The 21394-nt window shown below is 40.9% G+C and overlaps 1 protein-coding gene across 4 annotated transcripts in view; it reads left to right on the top strand.

Annotated features, from left to right (window-relative positions):
• SLIT3 (slit guidance ligand 3) overlaps positions 1-21394 on the top strand; it is a 482838-nt gene that overhangs the window by 398745 nt on the left and 62699 nt on the right. For all 4 annotated transcript variants that reach the window (XM_074552528.1, XM_074552527.1, XM_074552531.1 and 1 more), the window contains exons 24-26: positions 623-694; positions 5155-5318; positions 10359-10483. In XM_074552528.1, the coding sequence (XP_074408629.1) occupies positions 623-694; positions 5155-5318; positions 10359-10483 (361 nt within the window). The remainder of the gene's footprint in view (positions 1-622; positions 695-5154; positions 5319-10358; positions 10484-21394) is intronic.

Here is a 21394-nt window from a genome sequence, read left to right as displayed (position 1 = left end):
AAAAGAGATAAAGTGGGTGCTTAAATTGTCCTGGAAACAGTGGAGAACCCTTTCACTCCTTTCAAGGGTCCTGAAAATGCTGCTAAAATTATAATTTCTTTGCACAGGGTGAATAATGTCCTAAAACTGATTTCAGGTGCTTTCCTTGGTAGCACAGAGAGGTGGTTTTTGCTGTAAGAATGGGAAAGTGTGGCTGTATTTACCCTCAGGGACCCTTGCTCTCTCTCCTAGGATCTCTCTGAAGTCAATAGTTAATTTAACTTTCACAATTCTGATTTCCCCTGCTCTGTTTTTGCTGTGCTTCTGGCTAATGGGATTCTGTAAGAGAACTCAGGTGTGGATGTGAGGGTCCACTTGTCATCAATACACTTTTAATGGCATAAATGATATGTCACCTTTTTAATTTACAGCAGCACTCACCAACACTCCTGATTGCATCATTGTTTTAAATGCCAACACCTCGAGGCAGGAGGGATAAAGCATGGAAGTTCATGAGTTGTGAAACTCAGAGAAACTCTCAGAGAATCAAAATTAAATACCATTTTTAAGCATCCATTCCTTCAGTGGCAGGGGGCAGACAAAATGCTGTGGTTTGATACCTTCCTGCTTCTCCCCCTTGTAGGACACTCCATGGAAATGACATTTCCAGTGTTCCTGAGGGATCTTTCAATGACCTGGTGTCTCTGTCCCATCTGTAAGTACTTCTGCCTGGCTGAATCTCTGGGATTGATGGTTTCAGATTTGTAAAACAGCACACATTGCTGGGATTGTCGAGCTTTTTTGGTTTTCCTGCTCACTTTTCATAATGTGCTCTGGATATTCATAGTGCATCTGTTCAAAGGAAATAAAAATTTCTAGGACCTGTTGTTATTAGTTATGAAAATATTTTCTTAAGGAAAACCAAATGAGCAAGTGTGACAGTTTTCTCTGCTGTGGACTTTGTGTTTAAGGTTTTCTTTCAGCATTGTCAATGTGAAATGCAGAGCATATTATGGTTTAAGAGTGAGGCAGGAAACCTCCCACAAAGAGCAAATATTAAGCAAATGTGAATTCTTTGCTTAATAAGTGTCATATGTTTTGCATGCTGGAATGTTGTCAGTATATGGACTTGTTGATGAATCACTACTACAGACATATATATTTAATCACATGGAAATTGGTCATTTCACAGCATTAATGCTTCATTCCATAGTTTGCAAAAATTATTAGGCATTTCAGCTTTTTGAGGAAATCACTATTACACTGGTAGAGGGCCAGGAGACTTTCAAATGCACTTTAGTTGATGAAAGAGCAGACAAAGAGCTGCAATGGCTCCAAACTAAACTTGAGTGACCAGAAAATGCTTTTTCACTGAGATAGTGTGTGATACCTCACACTATCAGATAATTGATGTAGGAAAAGCAATTTTGTGCAGCAAGTTTCTTGATTACTGTCCTCAGTTAATCAGAGGGCTGAGCATGTGTTGGTCCCTCAGTGAAGTGAGTTGTTTCACAGGCTGATACAGATGTTTTCTGTACACACAAGCAGACATGTGTGCATTTAACATAGGTTTATATCTATTTATTTTCTCTTTTTCACCTTTAACACGCCCTCCAGAACACTTCCCTGAACACCAGATTCAGATTGTATTGAATATTTTCTGGGTAGCAGATACAACCCTGGCAGCTTTCTCTCTCTGGTCCTCTATGGACAGTAAAAAATAAAAATATCTCAGATAGGGACAGAAATCATGAGAACAGCTTGAGCAGAGAAATAATCTCTGTTTCCAGCTTGCACCTTGGTATCATTGGTTTTTCACATTTGTTTTTCCTGTTCCCAGTTTAGTCAAGTCTTTTTGTGTGTTTGGGATTGAAATTCTGACTGAGCTGCAGCCCTGTACTGATTTTGGGGGTGCAGTGACACCTTCCACACTGGGAATCTGGCTGCTGGGGGTACTTTCAGAACTCCAGGAATAAACACAGCATGTTCCATTTGTTTGAATTTCCCTCAGGGTTTACATTAAATGAAGTGGAGATCCAATTTTCCTGGGTAAACTGTTCACCTTAGGGAGTGATAAAATCCCCTTTGGCCCAATACAATCTCTGCACTCCTTTCTATTTAGATGTATGTGCTGCCAGAAATGTAAAATACACAAAGCCCAAATGAACAGTAATAAATAGGATCCATAAAATAAATAAGACCTGTCTGGGGTGTAATTTGCACAGTTGAGCAGTTGAATTTTACAGTGCAATTGTGCTCTCCAGTTTCTTAAAGAGGATCCTGAAACTTTTAGCAACCACAATGAATTTTTTCTTCACATGCCCGAAAAAGCTTACTCAAAATTGAGTCATAATAATTGAAAATAAATGAATTTTGAGCCCCTCCTGATACACAGATCTTCAAGAAGAAAGCATGAACTTGGGGTCAGTTTGAAATCCTACAAGGACTTGCTGCCCATCAAACTCTTAAGGCATGGGAGAACAAAAATTTGTCCTAATTGTGCAAGGTGTGTGGCTGAGGGTGGGATTGGTGTTGTGGCAGGGCAGAGCTGAGTACCAGGGTGTGAAAAGGATGCTCAGCCTGTGGCAGGACAAGGGGGACCCCAAACTGGCTTTTAGAATTGCAGAGAGATATTTGTGTAGCATAGACAAAACTATTGATTTTAGTCAGTCTTTTGCAATAGTTTTGAATTGGTCTGTAATTGGAAGAACAAAAGTGAAATCCAGATGGTCCAATCACTTTCTCCATAGCTGTTTAAAGCCCACAGGAACATTTTCACCAAATTTCCTTTATGTCATGAACATCATCTCACTGCAATGGAAATATCATAACAAACTGCATAGCGTTAGCTGACTAAATTTGGAGGTAGGTTTGTATGTGCTGTACACTGCTTTTGTTTACTCTTTATTACTTTATTTAGTTGAATCACATAATTGTCTATTTAAACCATTACTCTACTGACATTTTTAATCCACAATCCTACAGTAGTGCTGTAGCATTCTTATCCGACTATAAAAATGCTATAGCACTACTGTAGGATTATGTTATAATATTACTTAAAAAGAGCCCAAAATCTGCTGGGGTGGAACTGGGACCTTCCCAGTTAGGTCAGGTCCTGCAGTTGCTGTTGTCACCATTCACTGGTCAGTGTCCCAAACTCTGCCCACACAACCTGACCCTGTGGCACTCCAGGGATTCCACAAAGCCTCAGCAATGGGTGATGTTGAGTACAACAGGTATTTCCAACATATTTCCCATAAACAGCTCCGATTTCTAATCCTGCTGAATTATCTTCTCTTTACTCAAATTTTTAACTGCCTCTAAAACTAAGTTGTCCCCTCCTCTTTTTTTCAGCATTTTCATGGATAGAGTTATTTTAATTGACTTTATTCTGAGTTGCCCCTAAACAACATAAGTGTCTGAACAGAAATATCTGCCCAACATTTTGAAAATGCTTCTGGTGGTATTTCCTTACAGCAGAAGATATTTTTACCTTCTGGAAATATTTTGCTATAATAGGCAAAGAAATTGAGAAAGTATGTTAGAACTCATGAATGAAAATACGAGAATTATCTCTGGTTCCTAGAAATAAATTTTTAAAAAAATCAAAAAAATAACCCCAAGCCAAACCAAACCAAATCAAACCAAGCAAAAGAAAAAAAAAATAAATAAAAGGCAAAAACCCCCAAACAAAACACAAACCACAAATAGAAGTGTGGAAGGATACATTTCTGAAGTTGTCAACAGTGTTATGAGTAATCATTTTTAGTGACTGTAGAGCAGCTTTATTTCTAATGTAGTTTATAAATATTAATTAACAGGGTAACAAGCTTTCCATTGTCCTCCCACTCACATTTTATATATGGAAGTTTCTCAACACTAAAAATTTCTCAGCTTTCACTGCTGCATTTTGTTTGACCTTGGACAACTGAGCCAGTTGATCACAGTTCCGGGGTCAAAAAGTCAACCCAGTAGTTTTTTTCCATTGTAAGCAATGGATTTACAGGAGGAGTGGATGGGTATTTTTTAATGCTGAGCTGCAGTACACATTTAATTTTGATGAATGAGCCCCAGACAGGGTTTGAACCCATGAACTCTCATTATGAATCTGTCTAGGGCACAGTGGGTTCATTAGTCACTCCAATAGAAATGTATCAACAAATTTACTAAAGTTTCTATCTTAATATCCTGCCTGATATGTTTTTATTTGAAAGAAGCTTGAGTTTACAGTACCATCTTAAAAATAGTTTATAGCATATGCAGAAATTTTAAAGTCTAAAAGCTGATTTGAATCATTGGTTCCTTTAGTATCTCTTCCTTGTGCTATTCTTTATTTAGTTTATTTTCCTTTCTTGTCAATTCAGGTGTTGTACAGCTGAAGTCTTACACTGACTTTAAGCAAAATAAATACAGACTTTCAGCATGCATCTCTTCACATTTTAAACAATTAGTTGGCTTCAAACTGATTTTTCTGAAGTGTGAACTTTGTTTGCAATTGACTGATTGCCTAAAAAGACATTTTCTTTAAGAGAAAGAGAAGTACCTGTTAGTCAAGGCAGTGCCTAAATTTAAGGTTAAAAGATTGGTTTTCTTTTGGATAGCTGTCCATTAATAAAGGAAAAATTCTGAGTTGTAATTTTGCTATATAAATGCATCTTCTTCAACTATTTGACCTAACTCAAATGATGGGTCAAGCAGCAAATGTGTTTTCAAAGTCATAAATAAACTTAGCAGGCACTGGGTTGCAGTTTGGAAAATGGAGGTATCTTCTGCATATGTGTTTCATCTGGTGAGGAGTCATTAATGTGAGTCATCAGAGCCAAACTAAATTACTCAATTCAGGGTTAGAATACGCTCAGGAAGGACAGAGAATTAAAGGGAATCAATGTGATGAATTTGATGAAAGCAATATGTCTGGTGACATTGCTCAAGCACAACTGTTTGAAAAAGGGATTTCTTCTTAGGTGTTTATATAATTTCCCTAACTAATGATGGGAAGAAAGGAGAAGAGAAGGAGATGAACCTAAAATCCTTCCTGAATACTCAACAGATCTTTGTCTCATTGGGAAACAATAACGTAGAACTTTAGAATAAACCGTGCCTTGGCGAGATCAGAGCTGTTTGCTGTCTTTGCGCTAATTTAATTGTGCTAATTGAATTGTCGTGCACCCCGAGGGCTCTGGGCACCAACCCCCTGCACTGCGACTGCCACCTGCGCTGGCTCTCCGAGTGGGTCAAGGCGGGCTACAAGGAGCCGGGCATCGCGCGCTGCCGCGGCCCCGAGGCCATGGCGGACAGGCTGCTGCTCACCACGCCCACGCACCACTTCCAGTGCACAGGTACGAGCTGGCCCCTCTGCCCGAGGCTCTGCCCACCGGGCTGGGCTCCGGCACCCTTGGTATTGTGAGGGAGTTGGGGTTGGGGTTTGTTTCCCGCAACATCGCGTTCCTTCCAGGTTGTGTCTGGCGTTTCCGTTCTGAAATGGTGTTCAGTGAAACACGTCTCCTCAGGTGTTAGAAAGTCTTTTTCTCCCAGCCCCATGACCAAAGAAGAAGTGGAGATTCGTCACTTCTGCTTTTAAAGGTTGTTTATTTTATCTTATCTGTTACATTCTTCCTCTGACCTGCTGAGATCTGTCAGGCAGGTTGGGTTGTGACACAGTGCCTGCCCTTGGGGTGGTGTTAACTTTATATACTAAAAACTAGTTGTACTTTATTTACAATAATTTTCCAATACCTATCACCTATTGTTGGACAGTCTGTCTCTACTCTAAACCAATCCAGAAGTGCTACCATCACAGCAGAAGATGGAGGACAAGAAGAAGGAGAAAGAGGACACACCCAGATTCCTCCATCTTGCCTCTTGAACCCCCATTCTAAAAACCCCAAAATTCTACTTTTTCACCCTGTGACAAATTAACTATCATTTTATGCAAACTCTTGTGGCTTGTAACTCTTCACACAAAGTTGATAATTGTTTCCATGGGTTAAAATCAAAGGCACAGGTGTTTTTGACTCCCTTAAAAACAAGGACTCTGGTCAGGACTCAAGGTCTCTCAGCCCCCTGCCAAGGTCTGGAGTCCTCCAGGGCAGCCAGAGGAATGTCCTGGGTTCCAACAGTTGTGTTTTCTTGTGTTCTTCCCCAAAGTGCAGTTAGCTGCTCCACCAAGGAGAGGAGAGGCACTCCACTCAGGCAGGAGAAGCAGGGAGCCTGACAGCAGTGAGTGCTCCTGATGCTCACACCAGGTTAGGTAGTGACACGTTAGCATATAAGGTGTTGTTCAAACTTATTGGAACAAATAATTTGTTTTGGCCTGTGACTTGCCCCAAAAAAATTGAGAAAATAAGAGGTACTATAAAAACATAAAGCGCTGTAGTTATCATGTACATTTGCTTGAAAACTGAGAAACAGAGAATTCTTAAAGCAAATATGTGCCAAAAAGTACATTTTCATCTGCAGATCTGCAAACTGTTCCCATCAGTGATGATTCAGAAACTGCAGATTACAGAAAACGTGTCATGCCTGAATTCAGTGTGCATTCACTCAGGAGAGGGTTGAGGGGCAGCTCTGAACAATTTGGGGTGCTCACTGGCAGGAGTGTACTCCTTAGAGAGCCTTCAGACAATATATCTACTTTATTGTGGATTAAGTAGCTCATTAGCGAGTGGTGGAGATTAAGTCATATCTGCATATTCTCATAAAAAAAGAGTTTCAGAGTTTTGCTTTGCTCACCAGCAAGTACTTGAAGATGGTGCTATATTTATAGTGGAAAAGATGGATCAGTAGCCTCTCTTAGAAATGGAAATGAGGGCATAAAGCCTGGTTTTATGTCTCTCAGAGTGCCATGCCCATTTACAGCACTGCTTGGCAGGGTGATTTTATAGGTGCTGGAATTAAACTGCTGAACAAACAAATGGTGGTGTTGGGGTGAGTTTAAAACACAGGTTCCCAAGGCTGAGTGGAATTTTATGTCTTTTCAAATATATCTTTAATAACTGTAACCTTATAATTTAATTACTTTGAAATGGCAGTCTCAAAACTATCAGAACTCTGACCATAATTATCAAAGTAGAGACTTTACAATAGTGTCTCAAATGTGAAGTAAAAATATAAGAAGTACTAAAAATACCAAATAATGCGCTTCTCCCATGAAGTGAACCAAAGAAAATAATTGATTTTGTATATTACATAGGATCTGAAAATTAAACCAAAAGAGACTGGATGTGTTCTTCATTCTGAGCTGTGATATATCAAGAGTTGTGCTCATTTTCTCTCTGAACTAAGCAAGCAACTCTTAGGCAAGAGATCAGTACATCTGTGATCCAGGATATTGGATGTACTTGTATGCTTTCTATGTATATATTAGATTGGTCCACTAGAAAGCTCGTGTTCTTTCTAATATCCCAAAAGTTCCCCCAGCTTGCTTTATCTGAACAGAAAAGGAGAAAATAATGTGTTGATTTGAGTTGGTGTTTGCACAAGCAGAAACAGTTGATGGTCTGGACAAGTGGCTGTAAAGTTCAAGAAGCTCTTGGCCCTTGACAAATTCACCTTTGCTCATGAAAATACAAATATTCTGCAAAGCAGGGCATGGTTTGGCAGTCTCAGTGCACCCTGTTCCCATTTCAGGGGGTGCTGAGCCTTGACCCCAAACCCTGGGTCCCCACCAAGGCTTGGCCCAAGCTGGGCTGGGCACCTTGAGCTGCTGCGTGAAGGTCCTGCTCAGATGTCCTCTGTGACCTCCAGGAACTTTCACATTAGTAAATAATGTAAAAAGTAGTTTAACTTATTCTTGTTAAAAATATGTTTTTAGCCTGTGCCTGAGCAGGAGGTTATGTCTCAGCAGAGCCAAGGAAATAAAAGTGTGTTATGTGCAAGTCATGCAAACTCAGCTCTGCTTTTTATTAACTTGCCCTCCCAGCTATGCAGTAGAGGAAAGGAATGTGCTGGGCTGAGGGCATTTTGCTGTATGGATTTATAAATCAAATCCACAAGGGCAAAGTAATGAACTACTTAACTGCTAGGAACTAACACTGTTCTTATTAGCTCCTACATTGATTAGCTTTGATCTATGCCGTAGAAATAAATGGAAAATGTACACCTATTATGAAATAAATAGTAGAACAAATTCTGGCTAACTGACCTCTAAATCTGAAAGAGCAACACTGCTGCCTGTCTCACGAGCTCTCAGAGGAGCCACCTTTGTTTATTCTTTGTTTATTTTACCATGAAGACAAATGTAACTCAGGTATGTCACGTTCCAGCCCCTGTCAGTGCCAGGAATTCAGGTGTGATTTCCTCTTCCAAGGTAAAAACATGTATGGCATTGTGTTTAGACATAAAATAAGATTACAACAGTCCTTCATTTAATTTTTAGAATATTTTCTTCCTGTGTATTTCTCCCTCATTGCTGCCTGTGCAGTCCCAGTCAGTCCCTGATGGCACCACCATCCCTGCAGGAGCAGACACAACCCAGTGCTGTCACCTGAGACCCTTCAGTCCCACTTGTGCCATGTTCCTACCCCTGCTGGTGCTCTGAAAGTGTTCAAAGTGAACATTTATAGCTCATGCAGGACAACTCAAAGCAAATCCCTGGCTGGAAGGGATTTTTTCATCCCTAGTTTTGGTAACTCTTGCTCCACCTTCTCTTGAACATCAAATTTAAGCTTCTTTTCTTCACTTTCAGTATGTTTCACAATTTAGTCCTCCTTACCATTTATCATGCAGTAACAGAAGCTCTATGCCCATTTATGATTAGTACAGTACCAATTTTAAATTATTTTAAAAAATATTTCCTTGAAAATGAAATAAAATTACTTTAAGATCTTTACTGCCTGATATAATATAAGCCACTTTAAAGTGCTAGGTTTTATTTTTTTACATATAAAAGCCAATGAGTTAATACTTATTATTATTTAAAATGTAGCCATTTAAAAATCACCATGTTTTAACTGTGAATATAACTGTGAATAAAACTGCCTAAATTAGCTTTCTGTAAAATCTCAACCATAAAATATTAATTTACTTGGGACCCCAAATGTAATTAGTGTTGTTTTAGCCTGTGTTTGTTCTCCTGCTCACCTACAAACTTCACTATTTCTCTGGAAGATTCCTGCTACTAATATGAGGTTTTTTAGATGGTTTAAATATGGCCATGTTATTTACTTGTATACATTTACCTATTTATATATTTGGCTTTATTGCCCTTTGCTGAGATAGGTCAATGTTGATCATTCTTCTGGGCAGAAAGGGAAGAAAATAAGTTTCAAAATCTGTTAAAATTAAGGATGGTAGAGCACTTTGCACCTAAATATTCGCATAAGTCTCTAACTAAATCTGTCTTGTACATGGTTTTTATTTATGTTGTTGCATCTGCACTTTCATTCTTGTTATCAGCCATAGAAATGTCAGGTTACAGTTCCCTGGGGTTGCTGTTGCAGGATTTCCAGAACTGAGAACAGGAAAAATTGCTGAAAGCCATATATATATATATATATATATAACCCACTCCCTGGAGGTTCCCAACATGCTTTTTTCAGAGCATATGTTTGCATCTTCAGGAGAATATGAGCATCATTGAGACTTGCCTAGCACTTGATTTAAGTGCTTAAAGCCTCTCTGATCCCTGGGAATCCCCAGTGCACCTGCAGCCTGTGCATTTGTGCCAGTGCTTGGGGGAAAGTGTTGGGGTGTGCATGGGAGGTGTTCATTCTGCAATCCAGCTCTCTGCTAACATGCTGGAACCCAGGACATCCCTCTGGCTGCCCTGGAGGACTCCAGACCCTGGCAGGGGGCTCACAGACCTTGGCATGGAGTCAACAACACCTGTGCCTCGATTTTAACCCATGGAAAAAGTTACCAACTTGGTGAGAGGAGTTACAAGCCACAAGAGTTTAAGTAGAATGTTAGTGAATTCTTCACAGGGTGAAAAAGTAGAATTTTGGGGGTTTTAGAATGGGGGTTCAAGAGGCAAGATGGAGGAATCTGGGTATGTTCTTTCTTTCTCCTTCTTCTTCTTGTCCTCCATCTTCTGCTGTGATGGTGACACTTTTGGATTGGTTTAGAGTAGAGACAGAGTGTCTAACATAGGTGATAGGTATTGGAAAATTATTGTAAATAAAGTACAGGTGGTTTTTAGTATAAAAAGATAACACTGCCCTGAGGCCATCAGAGTGCTACAGCCCAACCTGCTGGACAGATCTCAGTGGGTCAGAGAAAAACAATGTATGGGATAAGAGCAAATAAACAACCTTGAGAACCAGAGCCAAGGAATTCTGCCTCTTCTCCGGTCTCAGGGCTGGGAAAAAGAGACTTTCTGACACCTCAGGTTCATCCCCACAGCAGAGACCCCGTCACTCATTCTGTGTTTGCCTCTGCAGAGCCCGTGGATCTCAGTGTGGTGTCCAAGTGCAACCCCTGCCTCTCCAGCCCCTGCAAGAACAACGGGACGTGCAGCAGTGACCCCGTGGAGCTCTTCCAGTGCACCTGCCCCTTTGGCTTCAAGGTATGGCTGCAGTGAACTACTTGAGGAGCAGGGGGCTGCTCCCCGTCACTTGTGGTTCTTTAATGGTTGTGCTGTGAGGAATTGATTTTACAAGCACTGAGCTCCAAAGTTCCTTGCTCAAGCAGGCTGTGTGTGACTTTTCAGCTGTGCCCTGCCACCAATTTCATCCTGTGCAGTTGGAATGGCTTTATTTTGTGCTGTGACTGCACAGATCATCCTGAGAAATTTGCACTGGTTGCCCCAGTGTTGAGCAGGGTGGTTGGGCTGTTCAGTCTCCAGAGGTCCCTTCCAGCCATGGGCATTCTCTGATTCTGGATGTAGATATCCATATAAAATGCCAAGTGGGTTTTATCCTCCTTTTCATTTCTTGTTTCCTGCCAGCAACCAGATCACCATTTCACAGGCTCCCAGCCACAGGGAAGGCAGTTCAGGTGACAATTCAGGGCCAGGTTGGTCCATGGTGACAGAATGTTGACACCTGGTGGTTTACGTTTACCTTCCACAGACTGATGAGCAGAAGGGTGACCCCTGACCAGACACAACCCCTAAATCAGCTGTCTCTGAATTCAGAGAGAATTCATTATAACATCCACTGAGGGATCTGCACATATGAATCCTGTGGATTCCCATTGTGGTCTTCCTGATAACACAGTGGGAAATGGGGAAAGAGTCATTGAGTAAAGCAGTTTCTTCAGCAGTGACAGATAACTCCCCTTGTTCACTGTGAGAGCTTCAGGACACCAGGGCACCGTCCCAGAGCTGATGTAGCTGGAAATCCAGCTCAGGAGTCAGTAGCTGAAGGATTAAGTAATAAATGAGGCATATGATCTGTTCTCAGCTTGGGGGGTTTCAGGTGCTATGGCCAGCATAGGCTGCATCCTGCAGATCGGGATTTTATTATTGGCCTCTCTGGATACTTCTTACAGTCCTGGTCAGCTGAAACAGATGCTCATAAAACGCAGAGTAATAAGAATTATAGGGGAAAAAAGGAGGGCAAAACCAGACATTCATGTGGGAAGTAAGCACAAGTATCTGTGTGTTATAGTTCAGGTAGGATTTAGGAATTAATTGGTTCTGATGATATCACCATTTCCCTTCTCTGTTTTCCTGGGATTCATCCCAGGGTAATTGACAAAAACATTGGGAAAGGGAAAATATAAAGCTTATTTCTTCTATTTCACCCCAGTGCCCTACTCAAGAATAACAACAGTTCTCCTAAATAATTGAAAAAGCATTGGAGATCTTCTGTCATTAGAAATCTTTTTACTCAGTGGCATATCAACCAGAAACTTTTCTAGGATTTAAAAGACTGTATTGTCAAAAATCTGTTTACGTGAAACTACTTGATACCAATCTATTTATCTCTTCAGGTTAATAAGAAAATGGTCATTTTAATTTGATTTTTAACATAAATTATGTTGAATTCTTCATGTGGGAACTTGAAAAGTAAATTATTTCATAACTAGAAGGCAAACACATAAATCTTTGCTCTGTAAGATATGTATCATGGAGCAGGTATCCAGGTTATTCTAAGTAAAAATGTGTTATGAGCATATCTTCTCCTTTTGGCCCTCAGATTTTTGTTTGTCATTGTTCTTTTGTTTTTTTGCAGTAACCCTTATTCACTGGGATAGATTAGAAAGAAAGTTACTGGTGTAGATGCATTTATATTGCTAAAAGACGTTTTTGATGGGAAGACTTATTAAAAAGAAAAATCCAGAATAACCCTCCAGTTTATAAGCACATTGTAGTCAGGATGCATCATTTTCCTTGGAGGGGTTTTGGTAAACACTTGATGTGACTCAGTTTAAACACCTCACAGAGCATCCAGCTCTTCTCCCTCCTCTCTCACACACTGTCTCAGGTGACATCAGTGTGGGAATGCAAAACCCAAACCCACTGTGAGCCTGTAAGCACCAAGCTGCCAGCCAAGCGTGGCAAAGAGCAAACAGACCAGCCATGGAGCAGGGTTTAAAAACACTGGCCAACAGTTCAGGCAGAATTGGTGGAAATTGAATAAGCAGAAAAAAGAACTGTGTGTCTTTACCACAGGTTTTTGAATAAAAATGAAATATGACAGGTCCAAATGCAAACCATATGAAAGGAGCACTCTATCTACCACGCAGCTCTCCACCAGAGATTCATGCTAATTCAATAACAATACCTTGCTTCCTTCTCACCAGCCAGCACCAAACAGCTCCATCCATCTGGAAGCTATTTCCCAGACCTTGATAAATTGCCCTAAATCTGCCCTCTCAGCATTTGTTTTTCCTTGTTTGATGTAGATTTGAAAAAAATCCTCTGTGGAAGAGTGCATCAATAAAGTGAGAAACCCACCCTTTTTCCAAATTTAAGCTGACGGCTTCGTAATGTTCCCTGTGAGGGGGCAGGCATTACAAGAGGCTTTCTGGGGCTCCTGTGCTCATGCCAGCGTTCAGAAAAACACAGAAAGTCACCTCAGTTAGCAGCTGCCAGAGTGGTGCCTGATGGATCAGGACACTCTCCCAGTTATCTGCATTGTGGTCTGGTTTTTGCTGTCACACTGATGACGATCCCGTCTCTCACTTTTCATGCTCACAGAGATGTTTTGGCTATTGAATGTATGAATGTATACTTTGTGGGGCTTTTAGCAATTCCAGTGCTGCCCTTGATGGTTTGGGTAAGCTCAAAGTGAGATAAGTCATGGACCACCTGAGCTGCGAGGGGCAAGGCTGAGCTGATAATGATCTTTGCTGCTGCTCTTGCCTTAAAATGGGTGATGAAAGTGCTTGTTGGAGATAAGCCATGGCTGGCACAGTGCTGTTGTGGCTGTACTTTGGGGAAAGAGCCCCAAGGAATGGGGTGTGGCACCTCCAGCATCTGGCAGCAGCTCCAGGGTGCCACCAGTGCTGGCAGGAGCTGGCTCTCCATGTTACAAAAATCATGTTTTCATATTAAACACAGGCATAGGGGTCATTTTCCAGTGGGTTGCTTTTTTTCCTCTTCTCTACAGCATTCTTTGAATGGTGATTTAAATAATATGTGTGGTTTAGATTGTAAAGTCTGATTGTAAGTGGAGAGATGGAGCTTTCTCCTGCTGGAAATGCTGCTGGCCACCTGCAAAAGGCAGTGAGTGTGAGTGCAGCTGGGGCTGGGAAATAGATAACAGGAGCCCACCAGTTCATGGATTCTGTAGAGTGTGTGGCTTGGAAGTATTCCCACTGACATTGCAAAACCGAGCCCATGGGTGTTGGAATTCAAGAGATTAATGAAGCTTGCAATCAATAAGCTATTGGAAAAAACTTCACTTGAATAACTGTAGCAAAAACTTAAGGTTAGTGAAACCAACACACTGTGTATTTTGTCATTGCTTTATTCTGAAAATGCCTTTTTGGGGGTTTTTGGCTGATTTTTGTCTTTTATACTTTCTTTTCCTTAAAATTGAGGTAGCAACAAAGAATAACTTGCTTACTTTCGAATAGAATGACTTGTGGAACTGGGGAAATAGTCTAAAATGCATTTTTGTTTTGCCTGAAATGAAGGAACATTGCCAAGCCAGACTAGGAAGTGCAGTGCCTGCCTAGGAATGTGCTCTGATAGTTCAGGTAAAGGAGCCAGAGCTGCTGGAATGCAGATGTTTGTCACCTCTGGGTCCTGCTGGCACTGAAAGCTGTCTGAAATGGAAAGTGAAGATGGGTAAAATTGGCACAGCTCACATCCCTCACTCAGGCACCAGATGCTGCTGCATGTCTGTGGGAGAGCTGCTCTAAATTTTACCCAAATCTCTTCACCTCCCTGTTGAGTTCAGCCAGTGTCCTGACTTTTCCTGCAGACCTGCGGTGTCTTGAGGGTTCAGGCAATTTCACCAATCATCCAGAATGACAGACACAATTGGAAAAATCCTGGGCAAAGCTCTTGGGCTTTGGAGAGACAGCATTCTTTGCAGCCAGACTCTTGTGGTGGGAGGCATTACAGTGCAGCCAGAATGATATTTAGTGAGGAAGCTGGCTCCAAATTTCTGCTAGGAATCTGGCTCTTCCCCCTCCTCACCCCCCACGCCTGCTTTTTGTCCCTGGAAACAAGTTTAGAAGTGGAGGGTCCCAGAGCAGGATGTCCCTGAGAAATGGGGGATTCACACAAATCCCATGTTGTGCATTGATAAAAATTCAGTGCCTGCCCTTGAGGGGGTCAGTGCAGCTGAGCAGGAACTGTGGCTGCTGAGCACGAGGCTGACAGGAGGTTTGCTCAGCACTGTCCCCATGCCACAGGGGCTGCCCTGGCTGTACCCCTGGCTCTGGGGTGCACATTTAATTTATCAATTAAATAATTAAATAATATATAATATTAATATATTATAATAATATATAATATATAAAGATATTATCTTAATTATATAATAATTATACTAATATAATATAATATAATATAATATAATATATACTAATAACTAATATATTATATTATATATTAATATATAATTATATAATAAGTAATATAAATATATTATTATAGTTATATGATAGATATTAATATGATGTAATATAGTATAATATAATGTATATAGTATATAATATATGATATAATATATAATAATAAATTTATTTCTTTCTTTAAATAAATTTGCACTTTTATTATTTTAGACAAGTTTGCACTTCACCATCAAATGTGCACATGAATTTTGCTGACTTCTAAACAAGTGAAGCATGTCCCCTGTGTGAGGCAAGGGCACAATATTCACCATGGTGAGGTTCTGCAGCCTTACACCAATAATCAGTGAGAGCCCTGCAGCAGGGGCAGCCTGGGGAGAGGATTCAGCAGAGCTCAGCGTGGCTGTGGGGTGTTTGCTCACCAGACACAGACTGTTCCAACAGGGCAAAGTCTCAGTGATGCTGACTTGGGTGGGGTTGGGTGGCTGTAACCCCGTGCAGGGTTTGGCTTTTGCTGTGCCTGGCTTGTCAGGCTGGTCCTGTGTGCAGATGTAGCTCTGTGCTTTTGTTTTGGCTCTGTTAACACACACATGGGTCCCCATTATTGGGGGAAATTTAGGACTCCTGAAGAACTGACTACTATGATTAAGCAGGAGCTGTTCATTGTTTACATTACACACATATTTATAGATTTTCCAAACTACTAAGTGCACACTTCTTGATTGGTGTTTTTGTCTTGCTCACTCATTCTCTGCCTGCATTTCTCAGAGTAATGACAGGTGTTTCACAGTCCTCTGTTATCCAGTTCTTGCAGTCTTGGTATTCTCTTTTTTCTTAATTTAGGACAATTTAAGTTTCAATAGCCTTGATGAATTCTTGAGGCTTTGCTAACAAACTGAGAAGCAGGCTGGCTGGTGCACCCTTGTGAATACATTGCAACACCCCATGTGCATCCTTCAGCACACAAATAAATCCCCAAGCTGGAGCTGCAAAGGGAGAAGGAATGGGAAGGGACTCTGAGCAGCCTGGCCTCATCCACAGGAGCCCGGAGAGCAAACTCCTCTCTCTGCCTTGGATTCCTTCTCTCCCAGGGTCCAGGGTCAGGGGACAGGCACTGCAATGTCAGCTCCATGCCAAGATTTGGTGTAGAAGAAATCAGTGCAGCAAAATGCTGTTTGTGTGAGGTGGTTCTGCCTTGAGATTTCATTCTAATAAATTTTCCTGGAGTGCGTGTTTATGAGATCTGGGGTGTTGTATTTTTGTTTGATTGTTTTAGCCATACTGAAAATGCCTATTAATGAGTGTCAAAGAAGCATTTTCCACTCTTAGTAAAATAAAAGAGAAAGCCTTTAGGGATGAGAGGTAATGGGTGGCCACATAAATGAGCAGATCTGTATTTATGTGTGGATTTTTAGGGCAAACACCAGTGTAAGCAGAAAGTGATTATAATTTCATATACAGCTCCTAGGGCAGAAAAAAATGCAGAAATCACAATATTTTCTTCCACGTGCTTATTCTGTAAAATCTACCATGCAGCAGTCAGACTTGTGTTACCTACTTTTTGCACTTTCTGTTGTAGTAGGTGTAAAGAAAACAGAGATTTACATGTAGAAGAGCATAAAATTAGAGGCTTAGGGAGGGATTACTGCCCCAGTTGCTGGCTCAAGGCAGGAGCACACCCACCACAGGCCCTGTAAAAACCCACTCATGTACTGTGGCAGGCCCTAATGAAGGCTTTTAATAATAAAGCCAGCTCTGAAGAAGGATTTTGATTTTTGTCGGGCCAGCAAGAAAGCAGATGTTGAGCAGCTTCAGGCATCCCCTGTGTTTGAGCAGTGCAGGGATGGGGAGCTGCACCCACAGGTGGGCACTGCCACATCCATCCTCTTGTCAGTGTGGATTATTCCCACAGGTGGGCACTGCCCCATTCATCCTCTTGTCAGTGTGGATTATTCCCCCTCACTGCAGTTTTACTACTGTTTTCCTGCTCTAGTTCTAAATAAGTGACCAGACTTCCAATCTTTCTTTTCCCAGGGTAAAGGAGAAGTTTTTATTGGCATTTAGTCCAAATTTCAGGCTCTTGTTCTTATGTTTGCCTGGTCCTGTTACACTAAATAAAAATCTTTCTTCCTCTGTGGTTTTTCTGCCTTTCAGGTGATTGCTGGTTCCTATAACTCTGCTTAATCAAGTTCTGTTTAACCAGATCTTAATTTTCTGCATCCCACCATTTCTGCATGATTGAAGCAGTTGACGTAGTTGGCCCCAGCTGAAAATCCTTATTGTAAATTTCCTTGTGATTTTCTGTCATCTGTTATCCTTGAGGCTTTCTTGGCTCTGAGTGCACTCCATGAAATGGCTTTTGGGTTTCTTTTGTTGTCCAAGAACACGAGCAGAGATTGTCCTGGGAGGCTGATTGCCTTATTTTCTCCTTTCCTTGGGAGATGATGGAATTGATGAAGTTGCTATAAGCAGGCTAAGATGAAAAGAAGAGTAAAGCCCTTCTTGTTAATAGAAATGATCTAATGCCAGACTCGCTTGGGAATTAGATTGGGATTAGATTAGTGTTTAGGGTAAATGCACAAGCACTGCAGGTAAGGTTGTCCCAAAGCTCTCTGACCCCTGGTCCCTGGGGGTCCATACTTCTGAGAACCTCTGAAATAAATATTGTGCTCTTGCCTCACAGCGGACATGCTTCACTTGTTTAGTAGTCTGCAAAATTCATGTGCATGTTTGATTCTGAAATCACTGAACCTGCCAGTCCAGCCCCCTATCAGATGGATTTCACAAAGGATTGCTGGTGTCTCTGAGCTGGGAAACCTTGCAGGGGAAGCTTTGCAGATCTTCCACCAGCAAAACAGATTACACTGACATTTCTGCTGAAATAGTGTGTATTTCAGTGGGAGACCTTTTATCTGTTGCAAACCAAATGCCTGCATCCTTAACAAACAGGGATGTGCCAGCAGAAGGTTCTTCCAAGGGACTGGGACTCTTCCAGCATCCTCAGCTCTATTTATTTCAGAAACCCAGTGAGCTTTTTGGAGAGATTTTTTAATCACATAATCTCTGCCTCATGTTAGGCTTCATTGGGTTTCTGTTTGTAATGTGTGCTCCTCTCCAGGCAGGCTGTTCAGTAGCTTAAGTGTTAGGCATAGTTAATCTAAAATACAACAATTATATTTAATTTCTATTTCTTAAATCATATTGATGGTATTTTTGTTATCTATACAAATATCCAGTCTTTATAACTTTCTCTACAGAGTTCATATTGAAAAACAGGCACTGACTTTGGATAGCCTGAAAGGGAAAATTTTATTGTCACTGCAAAATGTACTTTAAAATAAATAGGCACTTGAGTATTTTGAAGGTACTTAAAACACTGTTCTCATTCATGAATACTGGTTGAATTAGAGACTACATAGGAATATTCAGTGTTGGATTTACGTCAAGCATATTGGGTTGTATTTTATGTATAGAGTCAACCCTCAGCAAAATTAACTATTTATTAGCTAATTTCTGTCTGCATCTCCCAAAATGTTCACACAATGATATGGATCAGTCAGTTGTAACCTTGGAAGCTCTAGAGCACCTGTCCCATCCAGTCTGGCACCTCTGGACTCATTTCAGACATGTGCTGTGTGAATTGACTGCTGATGGATTAATGACATACCTCCTGTCATTGATTAAAAGCCTAAAAGACCATTGAAACACAAAGTGCTCATGTAAGGAGAGGTTTGGAAGGGCAATCAGGATTTGCATGGTAATTAATGTAATTACAAAATAAACCTCAAACGTCCACTGAGAATTAAATTCCATACTCATAGGAAAAGAACCAGAGTTTTTAAAAAATAATATGATGAATCCTTGCACTTTGACTTTGACAGGCATATTCTTGATTACTAGCTGGAGAGGTAATGGAAGGTGTGTTATACCCTGGAGGGTCATAAATCTTTCTGATTGAAATAAAATGAGGCTTAAGAGAGCAGAGTTTGCCTAATTTGCTATAAATTGACAATTGTGATTTATTAACAAGGACAAGGAAGTCACTAAGAAGTGCTGCTGCGGTGGCCAATTATTGTTTAATCAGATGCCAGATGAAGCTAGACTGGCATAGGACATAACTATATAGTGGGTTTTAAATATTGTCTATATTTTTACTTCTGATAGTAACACTGAGAAAGTTTGCAGAGGGAGCTAAATCAGCTGAGTGATGGGAGAGGGGCAGCACAAGAACAATATTGTGGTCTCTTGTTTTCATAACCTGTTTTCTGTGCCATTTAACAAATAGTATTTCTCATGTTTATGAGCAGCAGGCAACTCTGTTGCAGTATGGATGTGTCAGTGTAAGTACACCTGTGTAAACAGAGATGCTGAACTGAAAAAATACTTTAGATTGTTTTAGAGAAATTTGGATTTGTATTAAAAAACTTCTATTCCAAACTAGAGATGGATGAAATAAATTGTTTTTTCATGGTAAATTAATTGGCTTCTGAACAACAGTCCTCAGAAGGCACATTTTTATTACCCCATTGGGATGGGAGACTGAAGAGAAGGAATTAATCCATCCCCAGTGTGATTAGGGATTCATCCCTGAGGTGTGGGTCTCCGTAGCAAGGTCTGTGCTCAGAAGGAGGAGTCACAAGATTTTTGTGAACAACAGATGATCAAAATCTCTCAACTTCCACCTGGCAATCTGAAAGCAGTCTGATCCAAAATTGCTGTGATATTTCCCGTGCCTTGCCAAATAATTTGTATATATGCCTGAGCAGATGGATCTAACACAGGCCCTGCCAGCTCTTCTGCTTGTTTGACCTTGCCAATGAGCATCAGATGCAACTTTTCCAGATTGAGGCTTAGCCACTGTGTCCATGGCCAGAAAGAGCAGAAACAAGGAAAAGAGTTTCACCTGGACGTGCTGCAGAGCCTCCCAGTGCTGTGTGTGGATAGCAGGGTGTCAGCTGTCTGCATGAATCTCAATATCAGATATCTGTGTCTGAATATCAGTTTCACTGGTAAACTAACACTCCTTCCCAATGCTGTGCTGTTTAGCCCTTCCTTTAAAAGAATTTAAGTCAATTTGGAAGTCAGTTCCATTCCTCACACAGTTTACAACATCTCTAATTATTTGCTAGCATTCCCTTCCCCAGGCTGTGTTTGCAGGGATCCATCAAGTCCCTCATGCTGCAGTGAGCACCACATGCCCTGCTTGCTTCCATAGCTGCTGTCAGCCTTGCAGTACATGTAAAACTTCTTTTTATGACCCTATCATAGCAAATACTGGGTTTCCCTGCCTTGAAAGGCTCTGAAATATACAACCATGAATAGAACTTGAGGGAATTTTTCCTACCAAATTTGTAACTTAGCGTGTTGGCTGTGAGGCTGAATTTATGGTATCATGTTTCCTCAGTCAATTATGCAAAATTCTTCTTGTTTCTTCTTTGTGTTTATCGCTGCTGAATGTGTTTATTACAGGGAAAACTGCTGAATGCCTCATTCTTTTTTTCCCAGCTTAATTTTCTAGTGGAACTGAAGCTTATGTGCTAAAACTTTGTTCATGAGACATCACATTCCCTTCATGCCCTGGAAAATTTCAATTTACCCTCCAATTTTGACTATTTTTGGCAGAGGGATAAAGATTGCAAGTGGTGAAAGCAGTGACTGGTAAAAATGCTATTAGGTCAAAATTAGCATGAGTCTATCCCTTATTGGATGGCTGCATGGCACACCTTCAGGAAAACCTTTGATCAAAGTTCTCACTTTACTAAGCATGAAAGAAGTAGAGCTCAAAAGAAAAAGCTGCATTCAGAAGTTCAAACTGAATTCTCTTTCTGTGCTGAGTGTCTATGTCTTTTGTTGCTTCTGGATTTTTCCCTTCTGCTTACCTCTTGTCCCATCCCATCTCATTTTTTTCATACAAAGCCTCAGGAAATCACTGTTGCACACCTCATTTATCCCTTCTCTCTGCTGTTGGACCTTGCAGGTCTGAATTTAAGGGCAGGTCCCACTGGCACATCCAAGTGTGTGCATCACCCTAGATCAGAATAATTCAGAAAATTATAAAATCCTTGCCACACTGTGGGAGCAGAGCACAGCTCAACAACGTGGCTGCAAGTGTCCATTTATTCTCCATTTCCCAGGATGACGAGGTTGAAATGTTAAAGCTGGCAGATACTTGTAGGCTGGAATAACATTCCTGGGGATGCTCATGGAACACAGTGTTCTTCTCAGTTATCCTCCTGTGCATTTTCCTTCCAGCCTGTCATGAAGTGGAAGATTTACTAAGCCTTTTCCTTTAATGTAATGGTTTCGTATTAACTTCTGACCAGGAAACCCATAAGACAAGTGTTTAAATGTTTGTGAGACTGAGACTTGGATGTGGATGCATTACTCCCACAATTAGGAATGTAAAGGACAGAGTGTGCAACGCAGTGTCTTTGTAGATGTAATTTTGTCTGTTTTCCCTAAAAGCTTTAGCTGTATTTAGACCTTGATAATTAAGTTGTTTATG

The sequence above is a fragment of the Zonotrichia albicollis genome, chromosome 15, assembly GCF_047830755.1.
Source record: "Zonotrichia albicollis isolate bZonAlb1 chromosome 15, bZonAlb1.hap1, whole genome shotgun sequence".
NCBI classification, from domain to species: domain Eukaryota; kingdom Metazoa; phylum Chordata; class Aves; order Passeriformes; family Passerellidae; genus Zonotrichia; species Zonotrichia albicollis.
This window is presented reverse-complemented; position numbering and strand designations above follow the sequence as displayed.